Source organism: Sciurus vulgaris (genome assembly GCF_902686455.1).
Source record: "Sciurus vulgaris genome assembly, chromosome: 2".
Classification (NCBI taxonomy): Eukaryota; Metazoa; Chordata; class Mammalia; order Rodentia; family Sciuridae; genus Sciurus; species Sciurus vulgaris.
In genome coordinates, this window is record NC_136462.1 from 42808680 (window position 1) to 42824733 (window position 16054).

Consider the following 16054-nt stretch of genomic DNA (forward strand, 5'->3'; position numbering starts at 1 on the left):
GTTATCTTGCAATTATGCCACAAACTTATTTCTGAGAACTACAGGCTCTAAGAGATTAAATAAGAGTACTAATTAATATGACATAAAATCATTTATGTTTTAAAAAAATAAAGTCAAGCTACCTTATACAAACAGGTGTCGACTACTTCATTGCAAACTTTCTCAAGATCATCAGTGACTTCAAGTCTGGATCTTACAAAATCACACAGCTCTTCATTTCCCATAACATCCCAGATACCATCACATGCAAGAATAATGAATTGATCATCTTCTTCAGATCTTTCAATATCATGAACTTCAGGTTCTGGTGAGACAAGCTGCTCTGTAGGACCTTTTCCATGGACACATTTGTAATCAAAATCCCCAAGGGCCCTTGATACAGCCAGAGAACCATTCACACGCTGAATCATTACAGAGCCACCTGCATTCTGAATTCGTTCTTTTTCCAGCGGATTACTTGGTTTATGATCTTGTGTGAAGAAGTGAACTTTCCTGTTCCTACAAAGTAAACCTCTTGAGTCTCCACAGTTAATGAAATAAGTATGTTGGGGAGAAATTAAGACACCCACAGCTGTTGACCCACTTCTATCTGCACCATGTTTCTTCTCTGACATAACTCTCATGTGTTCATCAATCTCCAGAAAACCTGTTCTGATTCCATTCTTTACATTTTCCACAGAAGGTGCTCCTGCAGACCCTTTAAAATCCTGGTTATTGGTGATGTGATCTAACAAATGCTCACAGCAGTATTTGGCAACCTGAGAACCAGCATGCCCATCATACACAGCAAAGAATGACCATGTTTCAAGTCCACTTGGCAAACCGATCACAGCTGTATGTGCATCCTCCATTTCAACACGCCAACCTTGCATGCTGCTTAGCCCATATCGCAACCCATTACCCTGCCCCTGGGCATTATGTTTTTCCATCTTTGGCTTGTCTAAAAATGCTCCCATTATGTCTTGATCCTCTAGGTCTGCAAAGGAAGAGAAACAGGAAAGTCAGTAACTGCCTTATAAGCAAAATACACATCCAACAACTTTTTTTTTTTTTTTTTTTTTTTTTAAGAGTGAAAGAGAAAAAAAAGTGAAAAAGAAACAAAGGAAGTTTTAAGAATTTACAACTGTTGTTGGGTATAATGGAGAGCCAATATGATACTCTAAAGGACAACTGCTTGAGGTAGAAAAGGAGAGCTAGCAGTAGCCATTAATTTATATGAATCAGACCAAGCATTTAAGGCTACACTGAACATTTGCAATCTTAAAACTAAGTTGTATGTAAATCAAATAAAAAAAACTAAATGAACTTCTAGTACATACAAAGGCCTATTAACAAACATCTTAGTTGAACATTCGGGAATTTCCAAAGATTAATTCCAAATTATCTAGTTTCATTCCCCCGTGTAAGCCTCCTGAAAAAGCAAAAAATGATCTACTTACAGTGCTCCAAATTTTCATGTTCCTTCTTAAGCCTTTGTACATGCCACATTCCTTAATTGGAATCCCTTGCTTCTTTTCTCAACTTACAGAAAAAACCCACACCCATTCTTTAGAATTTAGTTCAAACTCTACCTCTTTCATGATATTTTTCTTTCTTTTCTTTTTTTGGGGGGTGGAGTGGGGAGGGGCTTACCAGGGATTGAACCCAGAGGCACTCGACCATAGAGCCACATCTCCAGCCCTAAGCACTGAGTTGCTTAGTGCCTTGCTTTTGCTGAGGCTGGTTTTGAACTCATGATCTTCCTGCCTTGGGAAGAGCCACTGGGATTACAGGCATGCACCACCTCGCCCAGCTACCATGATATTTTTCAGTCTTTCAGAAAGCCAATGAATTATTAAATTACTATAAATGGTCCAGCCTCAATTTTCAAGTTACAAGCAATCATACATACAAATGACAAAGTTTATTATATATAGCAAAATTAATCTGATATTCTATTATTCTCATGGTAATAAGATATATCATTATTATGCTCTATGACCACTAGGTATAAGTTATAAAAGAGATCAAAGGGTCCAGCGACAACCTTGCCGAGCTTAAAAACTCAGCTAATCTAATCATTTCCCAATACTCAGGAGTTAATCCCCTGGTCTGGAATAGGAGAGGAGAGACAGCTGGCAAGGAATTTAGGTTGGCCATTACTTCATTAATAAGAAGGTTGAGATTTGGGGTCCAAGCAATCAAATGAGCCACAATTAAACTAAAGGCCATCTGAAAGAAGGAGAGAATAATGAAGAGAGAATGGAGATAAAGAGGAAACATGGGAAAAGTACTTAAAAGTCAATCAGTATGTGGCTCTGTGGCTAGGGGATGGATGGTGATGGTAATGCTAAACTCAGAAAGAAGAAAATCCTCCTAAGAAGGAAATAAAAACAGTTTTCCAGCAAACTTTTCCCTTCCTTTTTCCTCCTAGGGTCAAAATGACAGAGAGAGAAGACTGGCAGATTATTGAGATAAAATATTTTACCTAACTCTTTTGCCTCCTATAATGACTATAATTTGACTCCACTAATGGAAGGTAAAAACAAAAAAAAAAAAAAAAAAAAAAAAAAAAAACTAGCCATCCTGCATCGTTATGAGTGGTATTTATCAGGTTACTTTTCTGGCCAAGGTAATATACATTATTGCAAGGATGAATACTTTGATTGTAGAAAGGATAATTTAAGGATGTGACCTTATTAGTAGACAATGTTTAATAAGAATTCTAAATCACTCTGATGTGTTTACAAACATTACCTTATTTAGTCTCAACAACTTTATAAGGCAAGTACTTATGTTAACTCCAACTTGTAGATGATATTACTCAACTAATAAGTATAAAGGAATAAGAACTCTCATTCAAGTCTGTCTGACTTTAAGGTAACATTAGTAAGTCAATAAGTCTCAACTCATGGTTACCCAACAGTCTTATCAGTGGATCTTTTGAAAAATAAAGATTTCCAAGTTGTAACCCAGGTATCTGTATATTTACAAAATCTCACATGTGACTCTGAGGCACAGCAAGGTTGCAGATAACTGGGAAAAAATCAGATATAAGGCCTGAGGTATAGAAGATGAGGGAAATGAGACAAAGACCAAAGAGGAAATCAGTTACCCTAAATTACAAGACCCTATTACAGGCTAGAAAAAAAAACAATGTGAAGCTTTACAGAAGAAAAGATTCTACCATCTTAAGGAGAAGAAAAAAAAAAGACACGAGTGAAATGTATTAACTTAAACATGTTTAACAGACAAATCAACAAGAGCAGGAACACAAACATTCTCCTACGAATTCCAAAACAGCATAAAGTAGTAAAGAAAACAAGTTATGAAGAATGGGTTTAAGTTTTGGCTCCACTACATATATACAAAATGAAGAAATATATGTGTGTGTGTAAATATATAATATATATATTTTTTTATATTTTGCATTACTGGGAATTGAATCTGAGACCTCTTAAGTCCTCTACCACTGAGCTACATTCCCAAGCCCCCCCCCCCCCTTTTCTTTTTTTTGCAGTGCTAGGGATTGAACCCAGGGCCTTGTGACAGGTAAGCACTCTATGAACCGAGCTATATGCCCAGCCTCTCTTAAAAATTTTTTGATACAGGTTCTCCCTAAATTATCCAGCCTACCCTTGAACTTGTGATTCTCCTGCCTTAGCCTCAGGAGGAGTTGGGATTCCAGGCATGTGCAACTGCATCTGGCTTGGCTCTACTACTTAATTAACAGTGTAACCATAATAATTATATGACAACTTTTCTGAAACACTTTCTCCATTTGTATAAGAAGGTACTAATCTTACAGTTATTATGCAGATTAAAAATGAAACACATACTTCCTACTGTGTCTAGCACATTCTAAACACTAATATAGATGTTAATGTTATTTAATTATTAGACTGTTTTGTTTTCCCCTCGCCAGAGGAGAAATCAAGTCATGATAACCTTTATTCCTGGACACCAATTCTGACTATCCTTAAATCAAAAACAACTGAATGATAAACTGTCTTTTGTTCAGTGCTGGGGATCAAACCCAGGGAATCATGCATGCTTGGCAAGAGCTCTACCACTGAGCGATAACCCTATCTCTTGCATGCTATCTGACATAATTTAAAACAGACTTTAAACACTTCATTAGCAAATAGAGGAAAGCAAATTTAATACAAGATGCCATTTCTGATCCATCCGGCAATAGCAAAAGTTCGTAAGAATAGGGAAATAGGAACTCCCCTATACTGCTAGTGGAAGAAAATAGTGAAGTTGAAGATGCTCATAAGATACAACTCAACAATTCCACTTCTAATTATATTTCTCAAAGCCAATGTTCTATAAATTGTGGGCTCCTAGGTGAGTAAATCAATTTAGTGGTTGTGTGTGGCCTACATTTTAAAAAGATGAAATACAGTACATCCTGGATGACAAAGGTAGGTAAATACTATTCTTGAAGTTTCAATTCCAGAAGTACATTTTGTTTATTAAGCTGAGGTATATACTTCTTACTGTGATTGCAGTCAAAAAGTTTGAAATACACTGCTTTAAAGAAACTCCCATCTGCCTAAGGTGATGTACACAAAGATCTTTTTAGAGAACTATAATAGCAAATGTTCATTAGAAGATAGAACAAAGGGAATACTATTTAGCAAAACAAATCAAATTATATCAACAGATAGTTTTCAAAAATAACAAAAGGCAATACACTTAATAATTCAGTAAAACAATTTTAAATAAACACAATTAAGTAAATACACATGTTCGGTTAAAGTACAAAAATGGTTGCAAGCCCCATTTGTTGTGTTTATTGGTGTCCCCAGCACTTTGAATGGAGCCTAGTATATAGCAGAAGCTCCATAGTAGTTTCTTAATTACTAGGAAAAAAAAAGAGAGAGAGAGAGAGAATACTTTCAGGAAAAGGCCCCAAAGGGGGATTCAACTGTATGTGTAACTGGTGTTTCCTGGGCTTTTTAGGATCATCATCTCTGCTTTACCTTTTAGTTCTTCTTTGCTTCATATAAAGTAAACTGAACTCCTCCAAAAGTTACTTTTACTAAGAAGTCAAAAGTAATCAAGGAGCAATCAAAGAGCAAAACAAAACAAAAATGAAATAAAAAGCACACATGATTCCCTTAAACTTATTCACCTCTAGGTGAGATAAGATTGGGAGCTTGGATTTCTCCAAGCTCATTCTTCACTGTAACTGGCATCCTCACCTCTGGAACTACTAGAGATAATGGTACTAGCTGCTTAATAACATCTAACATGGGGGAAATAATACTCGTTAAACAATAAAGTTATGCTAAAGTTTTATGTATGTATTAACTTCTTTAATCTGAAGGATATGGACAATAGGTCCCACGAAGTGAACTTCTCTTATAGTTTCCCTACCTGCCCTCCTGCCCTGCCCTAAATTAACCCTGCCACCAAAACTCCTCCCATGACCTGGTTTTGCCCACCAAAAGTAACTTAACTCCTCCCATGACCTGGCTCTGCTAAAACCCTATAAAACCCAGACCCTTCTGGTGGCCCACCACCATCTGCCATCCCCACTAAAGATATGCCCCTCCAGTGCTGAGTAAAGCGTGACTGGTCCATGAAGTCTGCCTCCATTTTCTTTTTCTATTTGTATTCTCTTTCATGTGCTTTCAGTATCATTTGTCTCAATTCTCTTAGCTTAGCTGGGGGTGGGAGGGTAGTATTATGCTTAAGACACTTAACTCCTACTATCTAGCATCTCAACTTTCTTGTCTGTACAATGGGCTATTAATACTTAACTCTGGATGTTGCTCAAGGTTTAAGTCAGGCAATGGCTGCGAATTAGACAAAGAGCCTGGCAAAAATGAGGCACTCAGTAAATAGAAACTATTTATTACACAGCTACATTTGGATTCTGACTTCACCTATCAGGGACCTTACTCTCAATTTTATAAACAAGTCCAGTAGATATTTTCCAGACATTCCTACAAAAATTCCAAGATAAATAATATTCTGAAGATAAAATAGGCAATTCAGAAATCATACCTCTTTATATTCTAAGTAATCTGTAGAGTTCTGTGAAGCAACCAACTATAAGCTACATAAATACTGGTGTAAATGTAACACCAGAAGTATTTACTTATTATAAATACTATGTTACATAGTCCTCTTGTGTAAGTGAACTAAAGATTATTTTATGCAGTCAGATTATTAAATTGGCATATCTATAAATAGTAAACTCTTAGGAGATTCAATTTGCCCATGAAAATTGAGTGTCTGAGAGAAATTTTAGTTCTCCCCTAAAGTCTTTTTTTTCTCTTGGTGGTGCTGGGGATTGAACCCAGGGCCTTGTACTTGCTAGGCAAGTGCTCTATCGACTGAGCTATATCCCCAATCCCTCCCCTAAAGTCTTAAGTCTACTCTTGAGTACATGCTGGGTCTCATCACAAGTATTTTCAGTTGATCTGAACTTTCAAAACAAAGTATTTGCTAATCATAAGACTAAATTCATCTTAGATATAATCAGAAAATTTGGTGAACATTCTTTTAAAAATCAAACTAATCCCTAAACTGAAAAATTCTAAAGCAGGCCAGGAATTTATTAAAGTTTAGCCACTATTAAGCAAAGCTGATCTAATAATTATAGCAGTCTTGAATCTGGTCACTTGGTTTAATTCACTAACAATTATACTGAATAATAATTTTTAAAAGTCCTACATATTTTACTGTGGAGCTCCCCAAGCAACATATCAGTATCCCAATATCCAACATAATTAGTATTCAATTTGAGGACTGCCTTGAGGAAAATGAATAAAACTCTAGAAGGGTGGGCCTGTAATCCCAGCTATTCAGGAGGACAAGGCAGAAAAATCCCAAGTTTGAGGTCAAACTGGGTAATTCAGCAAGACCCCCATCTTTAAAAAAAAAAAAAAAAGGCTGGGATTATAACTTAGTGGTGGAGCACCCCTGGGTTCAATCCCCACTACTATAAAACAAAAACAAAACAAAACAAAAAGTAAAAATGTTTTTCTGTTTACCTATGGGCATACTATAGTCTAATAAAAAAATCCTTTCAGGCTCCACAAAAGAGGATGAAATAGATACATGATGTAGATGATGTGGAGAAAATTAAATTCTTTTAGCAACTGATACTTCAAGACATACTTAAGGTAGGGAGTAAGGTTCAAACATACTAAATACTAAAATAACAAAAGCTCATTGCTAAACATACTAAAATAACAAAAGATCATTGCTAAACAGGAATTTCAGCAAGGGTAGATGCTGATGAGGAATGAGACAGGTTTGGGAGGAATATCTGGAATACACCTGCATGAGCTAAGAAACCTAAAGACTGAAAGAAAATCAAGAGGGATATCAATCAATCAGTCAAGACAGACTAGAAGCTTCTTGGGTGAAGAGTAGAGAAAAGGAAAACACTAGGTAACAGAACAGGCAGCAGTAGATAACATTCAAGTTTTTGCAGTGGGATGCGGAATGTAATCTGACTAGTGCTACCAAATCTTTATGTTCTACCTTTTTCACTAATTATATATGAATAAACTTTGTTCTCAAGGATGAGGACAAATGGTCAGCTGGCCTGTGGAATGCTCTTATTTACTTATTTTCTGGTACTGGGGATTGAACCTAGAGGTGCTCTATCACTGAGTTATATCCCCAGTCCCTGCCCACCCCCTTTTTTTAAAATTTTGAGACAGGGTCTCACTAAGTTGCCAAGGCTGGCCTCAAATAAGTTTATGATCCCCTTGCCTCAGTCTACCAAGAAGCTGAGATTACAGGCATGCATCACTGCACTTGACTTGTAATGTACATTTATTAAATAACAGAATATTAAGGACTATATGGCACAGCTGTGGCTCAGGGAAGAAACACTACTGCTTGCAGTCCCATCTCCGTAAATGGTAATTTAGGCTATGCACACAGCACTTTTTAACTTTCCAAGGTATGTGGCATAAAAGTTAAAACATTTTACTTTGCAATCCAAGGCAGCCATCCCAAAGTTATCTGTGATAATAGGCACATCAATATAATTATAGCAAATTTAAAAAAAGAGAAAGACTAGTTGTAGGATTTTTCTGCCACTTGAAGTTTGAAATTTCTCACCGATCATTGCTTTAAAACAATGATTACACATATTTATATTTAGAAATTTGATTTTGGTAACTTATAGAATTAATCAGAGCCAAAATACAGAAATTATATGTCTAAACCTTTTTTCAATGAGAAGATGCAGAAAAATAGAATGATGTATCCAAGGTTAGCAAGCTGGTTTAGCAATAAAGCTGACAATAGGATGCAGAATTCTGGATTTGCACTCCATCCTCCTCCACATGCAATGCAGTATATGTGCAAATGAAGTAATGGAAATCTCTAAATGATTTTTTTTTTTTTTTTTTTTTAACAAACATACAAGGTAGGGAAGATTATCATAGAATGAAGCTGAAACTTCCTTCAGTATCATCTTTCCCTGCTTATAAGTCTGAAGAATTTCTCCTCTAAATCTCTATAAACTTCTAAGGACATTAAAAAAAAAAAAAAAAAAGGGAAGGAGGAAAAGAAAAGAGGAATTTTTTTTTTTTTTTTTTTTTTTTTGCGGTGCTGGGGATTGAACCCAGGGCCTTCTGCTTGCAAGGCAAGCACTCTACCCACTGAGCTATATCCCCAGCCCAGGAAATTTTTTTTTAATCTAAGACTAAAACAAACAAACGAAGAACTAATTATAATTTCTGGTAAGGCCAATTCAGGTATGTGGACTGAATAAAGTAGGAAAAAAGGCAGAAAAATAAAAGGATATAAATACATACATATTTTTAAACTCAGAAGTTAAAAAGAGGTAGACTCAGTATTTATTAGCTCTAAACTAGAAACTACCCATCAAGACATGACATTTAATGAATAAAACAACTGCAGGCTGTCAATTAAAAAAAAAAAAAGGCACTCTGAAAATAGGTTCATGGAAATGAAAAACAATTACTGAACTAAAAATTGCAATAGAGACAATGAATAGCAGATTGGATATCACAGAAAGAACAAAATAATAAATGAGTAGATCACTTCAAGGGAATTCTTTCAGAACTCATCCTGTCCTCTTATGTTTCTATTCTTATGTAGGGCTCTGTTCTCATCAATGATAAGTACCACTGCTAGAGCTTTGGAGTCCATTCTTCAAAGAAAATCTTGGAGGATTTACAATGTTTTCTTCAGAAATCCTACAACTATTATCTTCTTTTTTCTTATTTGTATCAACCGACATTTAAAAACTTTCAAGTGTCAACCCATTAAAAATTAGTCTTCATATGACTCATTTCCCCTCCAGTTACCTAATTCTTTCTTCCTTTTACAGTTAAACTTCTTAGAAAAAAGCACTGTAATCCAAAATGTCTTCTGCCCATTCTACTAAATTAAGTCCCTCCAAGTCAATGCTTAGACTCTATCTCTCTTAAAACTGCTCATAGCAGCATTCAACACAATAATCCCTCTTCAAACACTCTTCCTACTGGCTTTCCAAGATGGTATATACTCCTGACTTTCCTCCTACCCCTAGCTTTTCCATCCTGTCTCCTTTGCAGATTCATCCTCATCATTCAAGCCACTGAATATTGACATTCCTCAAGTCTTACACCTAGGCCCTTTTCTCTAAGCTGCTTCCTCCCTAAGCGTTCTTTCACATTTCTGACTTTTGTCAGTAAATAGTACCAGAAACTAAGGACATCTTTGACAGTTCTCTCTACCTCACTTCCCAACAGTCCATCATAAATCCAATGGATTAAATTTCCTAAATAACCTCGAATATGCCCACTTTTTCTGGTCACACTTTAGTCTCTAAGCTATCATCACTCTCACTACAGAACACCAGTTTTCTACTTTGTCTCTTCCACATACATGCTGTCACTCCAGTCATTCTCCAAACTAAGTATGAGCCTAAGTACACCTTTCAAAACACAAATTTTGTCACATCACTTCTGTATTAAAAGTTTTTAAATGGCTTTCCCACTTTTTGGGGAAAGAACTGCCCATTATAACTACCATGAAGGTCCTGAATGATCAAGCCCCTACTTTCCTTCTTCAGCCTCATCTTATTTCACACTGTTCATCTCTCCCTCACATTTTCTACTCTGATCCTAACTTTCTTACAGTACCTAGTACTCATCATGCTTCCTTCCTTAAAATACATAAATTTACATTTTTTCACCTAAAAACCTATTGCATCAACTTTTAGTCTAGTTAATTTCTACTCAGTCTTCATACCTCAAGCACCAGTTCTTCAGGAAAGCCTCCTTTCAATTCCTTAGGTTAATTCTCCTAGGACAGAGCATGCTGTAGACTATAGACCATCAGTAAATTTGCTTAATAAACAAAACTCAAAGAAAACTCAGAGATAAATAATAAAAATTCTGTAAAAAGAAAAGAGCAATATACATACCCTGCCAAAAGACTTTCTGAAAGAGAAAACAGATTATACTGAAGGAAAGTATTTTCAAATTTAAAAGTTAACTGGCTTAATTACTAAAAATCTATTTTTAGTTGATCACAACTACAGAAATTCAAAGAAACAAACAATATACCATAATGTAAGATTTGTGAGAGAAAATAATCATCAAAGGAAAGAATATCACATTGGTATTAGCCATCTCAACTGAAAAACTGAATCCTAAGGCAATAGAGAATAATAGAGATAATAATAGAGAATAGAGAAAGAAGCATTACACAATCAAACTATCATTTAAGTGTACATGGGGGTGCATTTTAAGACACCCAGGGACACAAAGTATATACCCGTATCCTTTTGATTAAAAAAAAAAAAAAATCAATCTAGCCAAGCAAACATCTACTGTATTAAAACCAAATTTATCATTATATGAATTTATTGATCTTTGTATAAAAATTAGAAGTAACCTAAATATTATTCTTTTTTTTGGTACTAGTGATTGAACTCAGGGGCACTTGACCACATCCCCATATCCCCAGCCCTATTTTGTCTCACCAAGTTGCTTAGGGCCTCCCTAAGTTGCTGAGGCTGGTTTTGAACTTGCAATCCACTTGCCTCAGCCTCCTGAGACACTGGGATTACAGGCATGTGCCATGGTACTTGGCTCTGAATTCTTAATAATATAATAATATATATAATAATACACCTAGACAAACAAAACTTCATACTAAGGATATACTCCTTTTTTGTCTTTAAAATGCAAGAAATTACCAGGAAAGCACATATGAAACAACAGAAAAATGGAAATACATTTTCATTATAAGATTAAGTTAAAAGATAGCTCTATCCAATTGTGACATTGGGAGCACAGTTCAGTGATAGCTTGCCTAGCAAGGGCAAGGCCCTGGGTTTGATACCCAGCACTGCAAACAAAACAAACAAAAAAACGCCAATGTGTGACATTGAACAATTTCGTTACCTTAATATCTAACTCCCTTCATTGATAAATTAAGGAACCTTGTTTACTTATCAATTACTTTGTTCTAAAAAATGTGTAAGAAATTAAGTGAAAGTAAAATTCTAGGTATACCTAGGTAAACATCATTAGTAAATTAATTTTTCAGTCTAAAATTAATTCCCATTTAAAAATTTATTCTAAATGCCAAGATGAAGATTATGAGACAAGATTTATTTTACTACAGAAAGACTGATTTGAATTGAAAAAAGAAAAAAGAAGCTACAAACCAGGACTCCAAATTAGTAGCCTGAATTTGACCTTCACCCCTCTCTCCCCAGAATAACATAAAACAACATGTATCCAGAGTACCCACCACTCCTTAACTATAGCCCACTTCATCAACTTTTCTACCATGGGATGAGTCTGCAACATTTGGTAATGAGGACAATGCCTGTGATTCTAACAATAGCATACTATCTATAAGACTTTTCATCCCATTTTTGACCAATATGGCTGCCTTAACCAAAGTGGCAAAATGAAATGACACCTGTAGTGGGCTGAATAATGGTTCCCAAAGATATCAGGTCTTAATCTGGTAAATGTTCCCTAATTTGGAAAGAAAGTCTTTCCAGATGTGATTCAATTAAGAATCTTGATATGGTGAGATAATCCTGGATTATCCAAAGGCCTATGAATGCAATCATGTTTCCTTAGAAGAGAGGCAAATTTTGACACACATGCAAATGATTCAAAGAAAAAAGAGAATTTTGAAGATGCTGGTCTTGAAGGCTGGAGTATGTAGTTAAAAGACAAGGAATGATTATACCCAGAAGGTGAAAGAAGCAAGGAAGAGATTCTCCCCTAAAGCTTCTGGAATGAGCATATTCCTGCTTACGACCTGACTATGGTCCAGTGAAACTGATTTTTGGACTTGTGATCTCCAAAACCATAAGAGAAGACAGTAAATGTGTATTGACCTAGGTCTCCAAATTTGTGGTAATTTGTTGTATAGCAAACATGGCAACTAACAACATCCCTTCGTCAAGTCCTCCTTCTAGGAAAGAAAATATCACAGGTGAAGATGGAAATCTATAATAAATTCAATTAAGTATCAAGAGAAAAAAAAAAATCAATGGAGACAGTTTCTTCTTATAACAAGCTAACAGGATTGCTCTCTATTATCTCTCTTAAAAAACTGAGTATTATAACTGAAATGGTACTTCTATAAGTTAGCCTGTCAGTTTATTTATTTATTCATTTATTTAATGTATTAAACATGCAGTTTATTCAAAGATATTAAAAAAAAGCTATCAAAAATTCTATGTGGGTGGGGCACAGTGGCACACAAGACTGCCAGTTTAAATTCCAAGGGGGAAGATATGAATGGTATCCAGGTATCCTGAAGAGTCAAGAAGTATCTAGTCATGGCATTTTGGGGTAAACAAGAGAAAACTGCCATCATTTAAACCGAAAACAGAAACAAAATTTATGGAACCCAAACAAACAGGTTCTGAAATAGAAATTAAATTATTAACTTTTAGAGAGTACTCAAAACATTTCCATCTGAAAGATTCAGCCTACAAGAAAACTAACAGATAAGAAAATTAAGGAAAAAGTGGTTTGTGAAATGAGATGAAAAATAAGAAACTGTATAAAGTATTAACAAAGCTAAGAAAAGAAATTTAAGAGATTAAAAAATCATTTCAATATTTCAAATGGCATGAGAAGCAATAGTGAGGAATGATGATCTGACAGCACACAATCCACAAGGGGTAAAAACAAATGAGAAATCATCTGGTATGCAAATAAGCATAAAGAAACAAAAGGAGTAGACTGGAGAAAAGACACAAAAAAATGAAGATCCAACACCTTAATTAGTACATTATAAAAAGAAAATTAAACAATTCAAAAGGAATTAAATTCCTAAGAAATTAATCCTAAAGATATAAATCTGAAGACTCAAAGGAGTCATCAATAAACAAAATGAATTAGAAAAAGACCAACATCAATAAATTGGTAAAAAAAAAAATAAATAAATAAAATAATGAATTTCCAGAAGATAATAATTCAGACCCAAAATAATACAAATCAGGCTGGTCTCAGATGGCTCTGTAATAGACAGGCAATAATGAGGTAATGCCTATAAATGTTGGTATATTACAACAATTCTATGCTCAGCAAAATCATTTATATGTGAAAGTAATAGAAGACATTATGAAATATGACAGCACTGAATGTTATCATCAATGCTGAATTTCTAGAAAAACATTTAAAGATAGATTCAAGCAACTGAGGATAATCAAAACAAGAAACTCAAAGAAAAAAAGAAAATGAAATGATACAGATCCATTATCTGATGTTGATAACTGACACTGGTAACAATAATGAAAAAAAGAAAACCTCAAACATCTGGAAATTGCTAAAAAAAGCATGCTAAGCTACTTCCCATTGAGTTTACTTCTACAATTATAGGGTATTAAGAAACAATACGAGAAAAAAAGTCCTACCATATTCTATGAGGTATGACCAAAGATTATTCAGAAAAAGGCATAATTTCTGGGTGGGGGGAGGGTTTATCAGTATATTAAACATTCAACTCAGAACTCAAAATAATACACTAATCATTCAACTCAACCACCACAAACGCACACAAAATAAGAAAAGCTAAAAGAACATATTATGAAATATGAAGGTAAACCTTAAGTTGCATGAGAAGAAAAATGACTAAAACAGGTAACCCACTGGTTAATCTAAGAAAAAAAAATTATTATTTAAATTTAGAGACTAAATAAGTTATACACACCTCACTGACAGAAACTTACTTAAAAAAAAAATACTGCACAATTCTGTTAATAAAATTGAATATGGAGGTGTTGACACAGTTCTAGGGAAACAGATTACTAATTCCCCCTCACCTAAGAAATGCTGAATAAGGACCAGCAACTGTGGCAAAGAACTATCCCCTCAAAACACTTCAGACTTCATGAAACATGAAAAACACTTCAGGTTAAGAGAGACGAAAGACATCTGACAACAAAATGTAATATGTAATTATAGCTTGGGTGGGGATGTGGAATGAAAGGGTAGGATGGGGAGGACTGCTACAAAGAACATTACTGGGGCAATTAATAAAATCTATCAGTCGTATATAGATAACAACATTTTATATGTTACATTCCTAAATTTGATAACTGCACTATGATTATGTAAGAGAATGTCCTAGTTCTTATTCTTAGGGGATATACATTTAAATATTTAAGAGTAAAGGGTCATGTTGTTCGAACTGAGTCTTACATGGGTTAAGCAAAATGTAAAAAAATAAAATATGCATGTGCGTGCCAAAAGAATATTCAGACACACACACAGGGAAAAGTTTATAAAACAAATGTAATAAAATGTTAATAACATGGTAGGAAAACATGGTAGAGTTCTTTGTACTCTTTTTTTTCCCAACTTTTAGATTATTTTTCAAACTGAAGTTATTAAGATAAAAGTGAATCAGACAAGACAATTTCAAAACCGTGATCTTTTAATCCCTAAAGGAGGTATTTATGGTTTCGATACGAGGGTTTCCTCCACAGCTCAGGTGTTAGACAACATAAGAATTTTCAGAGGTGAACTGACTGGGTTATGAGTTTTAACCTAATCAGTACATTAATCCATTGATATGGATATAACTGGGCAGTAACTACTATAGGCAGGTAGGGTGTGAATGGAAAAGGTAGGTCACTGGGGGGTATATCTTGTTGCTGGTAAGCAGAGCGCTCACTCCCTTTCTGCTTCCCAGTTGTCATGTCTTGAGCTTTCTTGCTCCTCCGTGTCCTTCCACCATGATGTTCTGCCTCACCTCCCGCCCAGAGCAATGGATCAGGCATCTACAGACTGAGACCTCTGAAACTATGAGCCCCAAATAAACTTTTCCTCTTCTACATGGTCCTTGTAGGGTCTTTTGGTCACAGTGACAAAAAAGCTGACTAAAACAGAAGTATACTGTATAACTCCCAATTACCTAGAGATCACAAACACAAATAAAGAACTTTCTGCTTCTTTTTATGGATCCAAAATAACCCTGATATAAAATCTGATGAAGACAACCCTAAAATACAAAACTGCCATCCAAACATGTTCATTAACACAGATGAGGAAACCCTAAGAACATATGTCACAAATCACCAAGTAGTGTTTAGGAATGCAACTATGAGCCATCTTTTTAAATGTTCAAAGGAAAAAACATCATGTGGTTATATCGTATGCTAAAAGGGTTTTGCTATAATTCATTCCTTAAAAAAAATACATATTTCAAGTCAAAGAGGAAACATTGTGATTGGAACAATTCACAGGAAAGAAAAAATAAGAATACCTACTCTTATTTCTGTAACTTAGCAATGTCTAAAAAGACTAGTCAATGAAATAGGTCATGAGAAGCAAAAAGACAAAATTATGCAGAGATAAAACTGCTATTTTAATGACAGGTAATGACAGGTGATAGCAAACTTGAAATCTAATACTTAAGGGAAAAAGGTTCAATAAGGTTATCTGACTACAGAAAACCATAGAAGAAAACTATTAACAATATGTACTTAGAAGCTTATGAGAAAAGAGCAATAAAGTAAATAAATAACAAGTAACTCTGGACCTTTCAGAAGAGGGTTTCAGAATTTAAAAAAAAAAAAAAAAAAACACAACTCCCCTAAGAT

General features: G+C 34.9%; 1 protein-coding gene across 2 annotated transcripts in view; it reads right to left on the reverse strand.

The window, feature by feature from the left end:
- Positions 1-16054, reverse strand: part of PPM1A (protein phosphatase, Mg2+/Mn2+ dependent 1A) — a 46379-nt gene that overhangs the window by 15997 nt on the left and 14328 nt on the right. For both annotated transcript variants that reach the window (XM_079125838.1, XM_079125837.1), the window contains exon 2: positions 123-976. In XM_079125838.1, the coding sequence (XP_078981964.1) occupies positions 123-956 (834 nt within the window). In that variant the 5' untranslated portion in view covers positions 957-976. The remainder of the gene's footprint in view (positions 1-122; positions 977-16054) is intronic.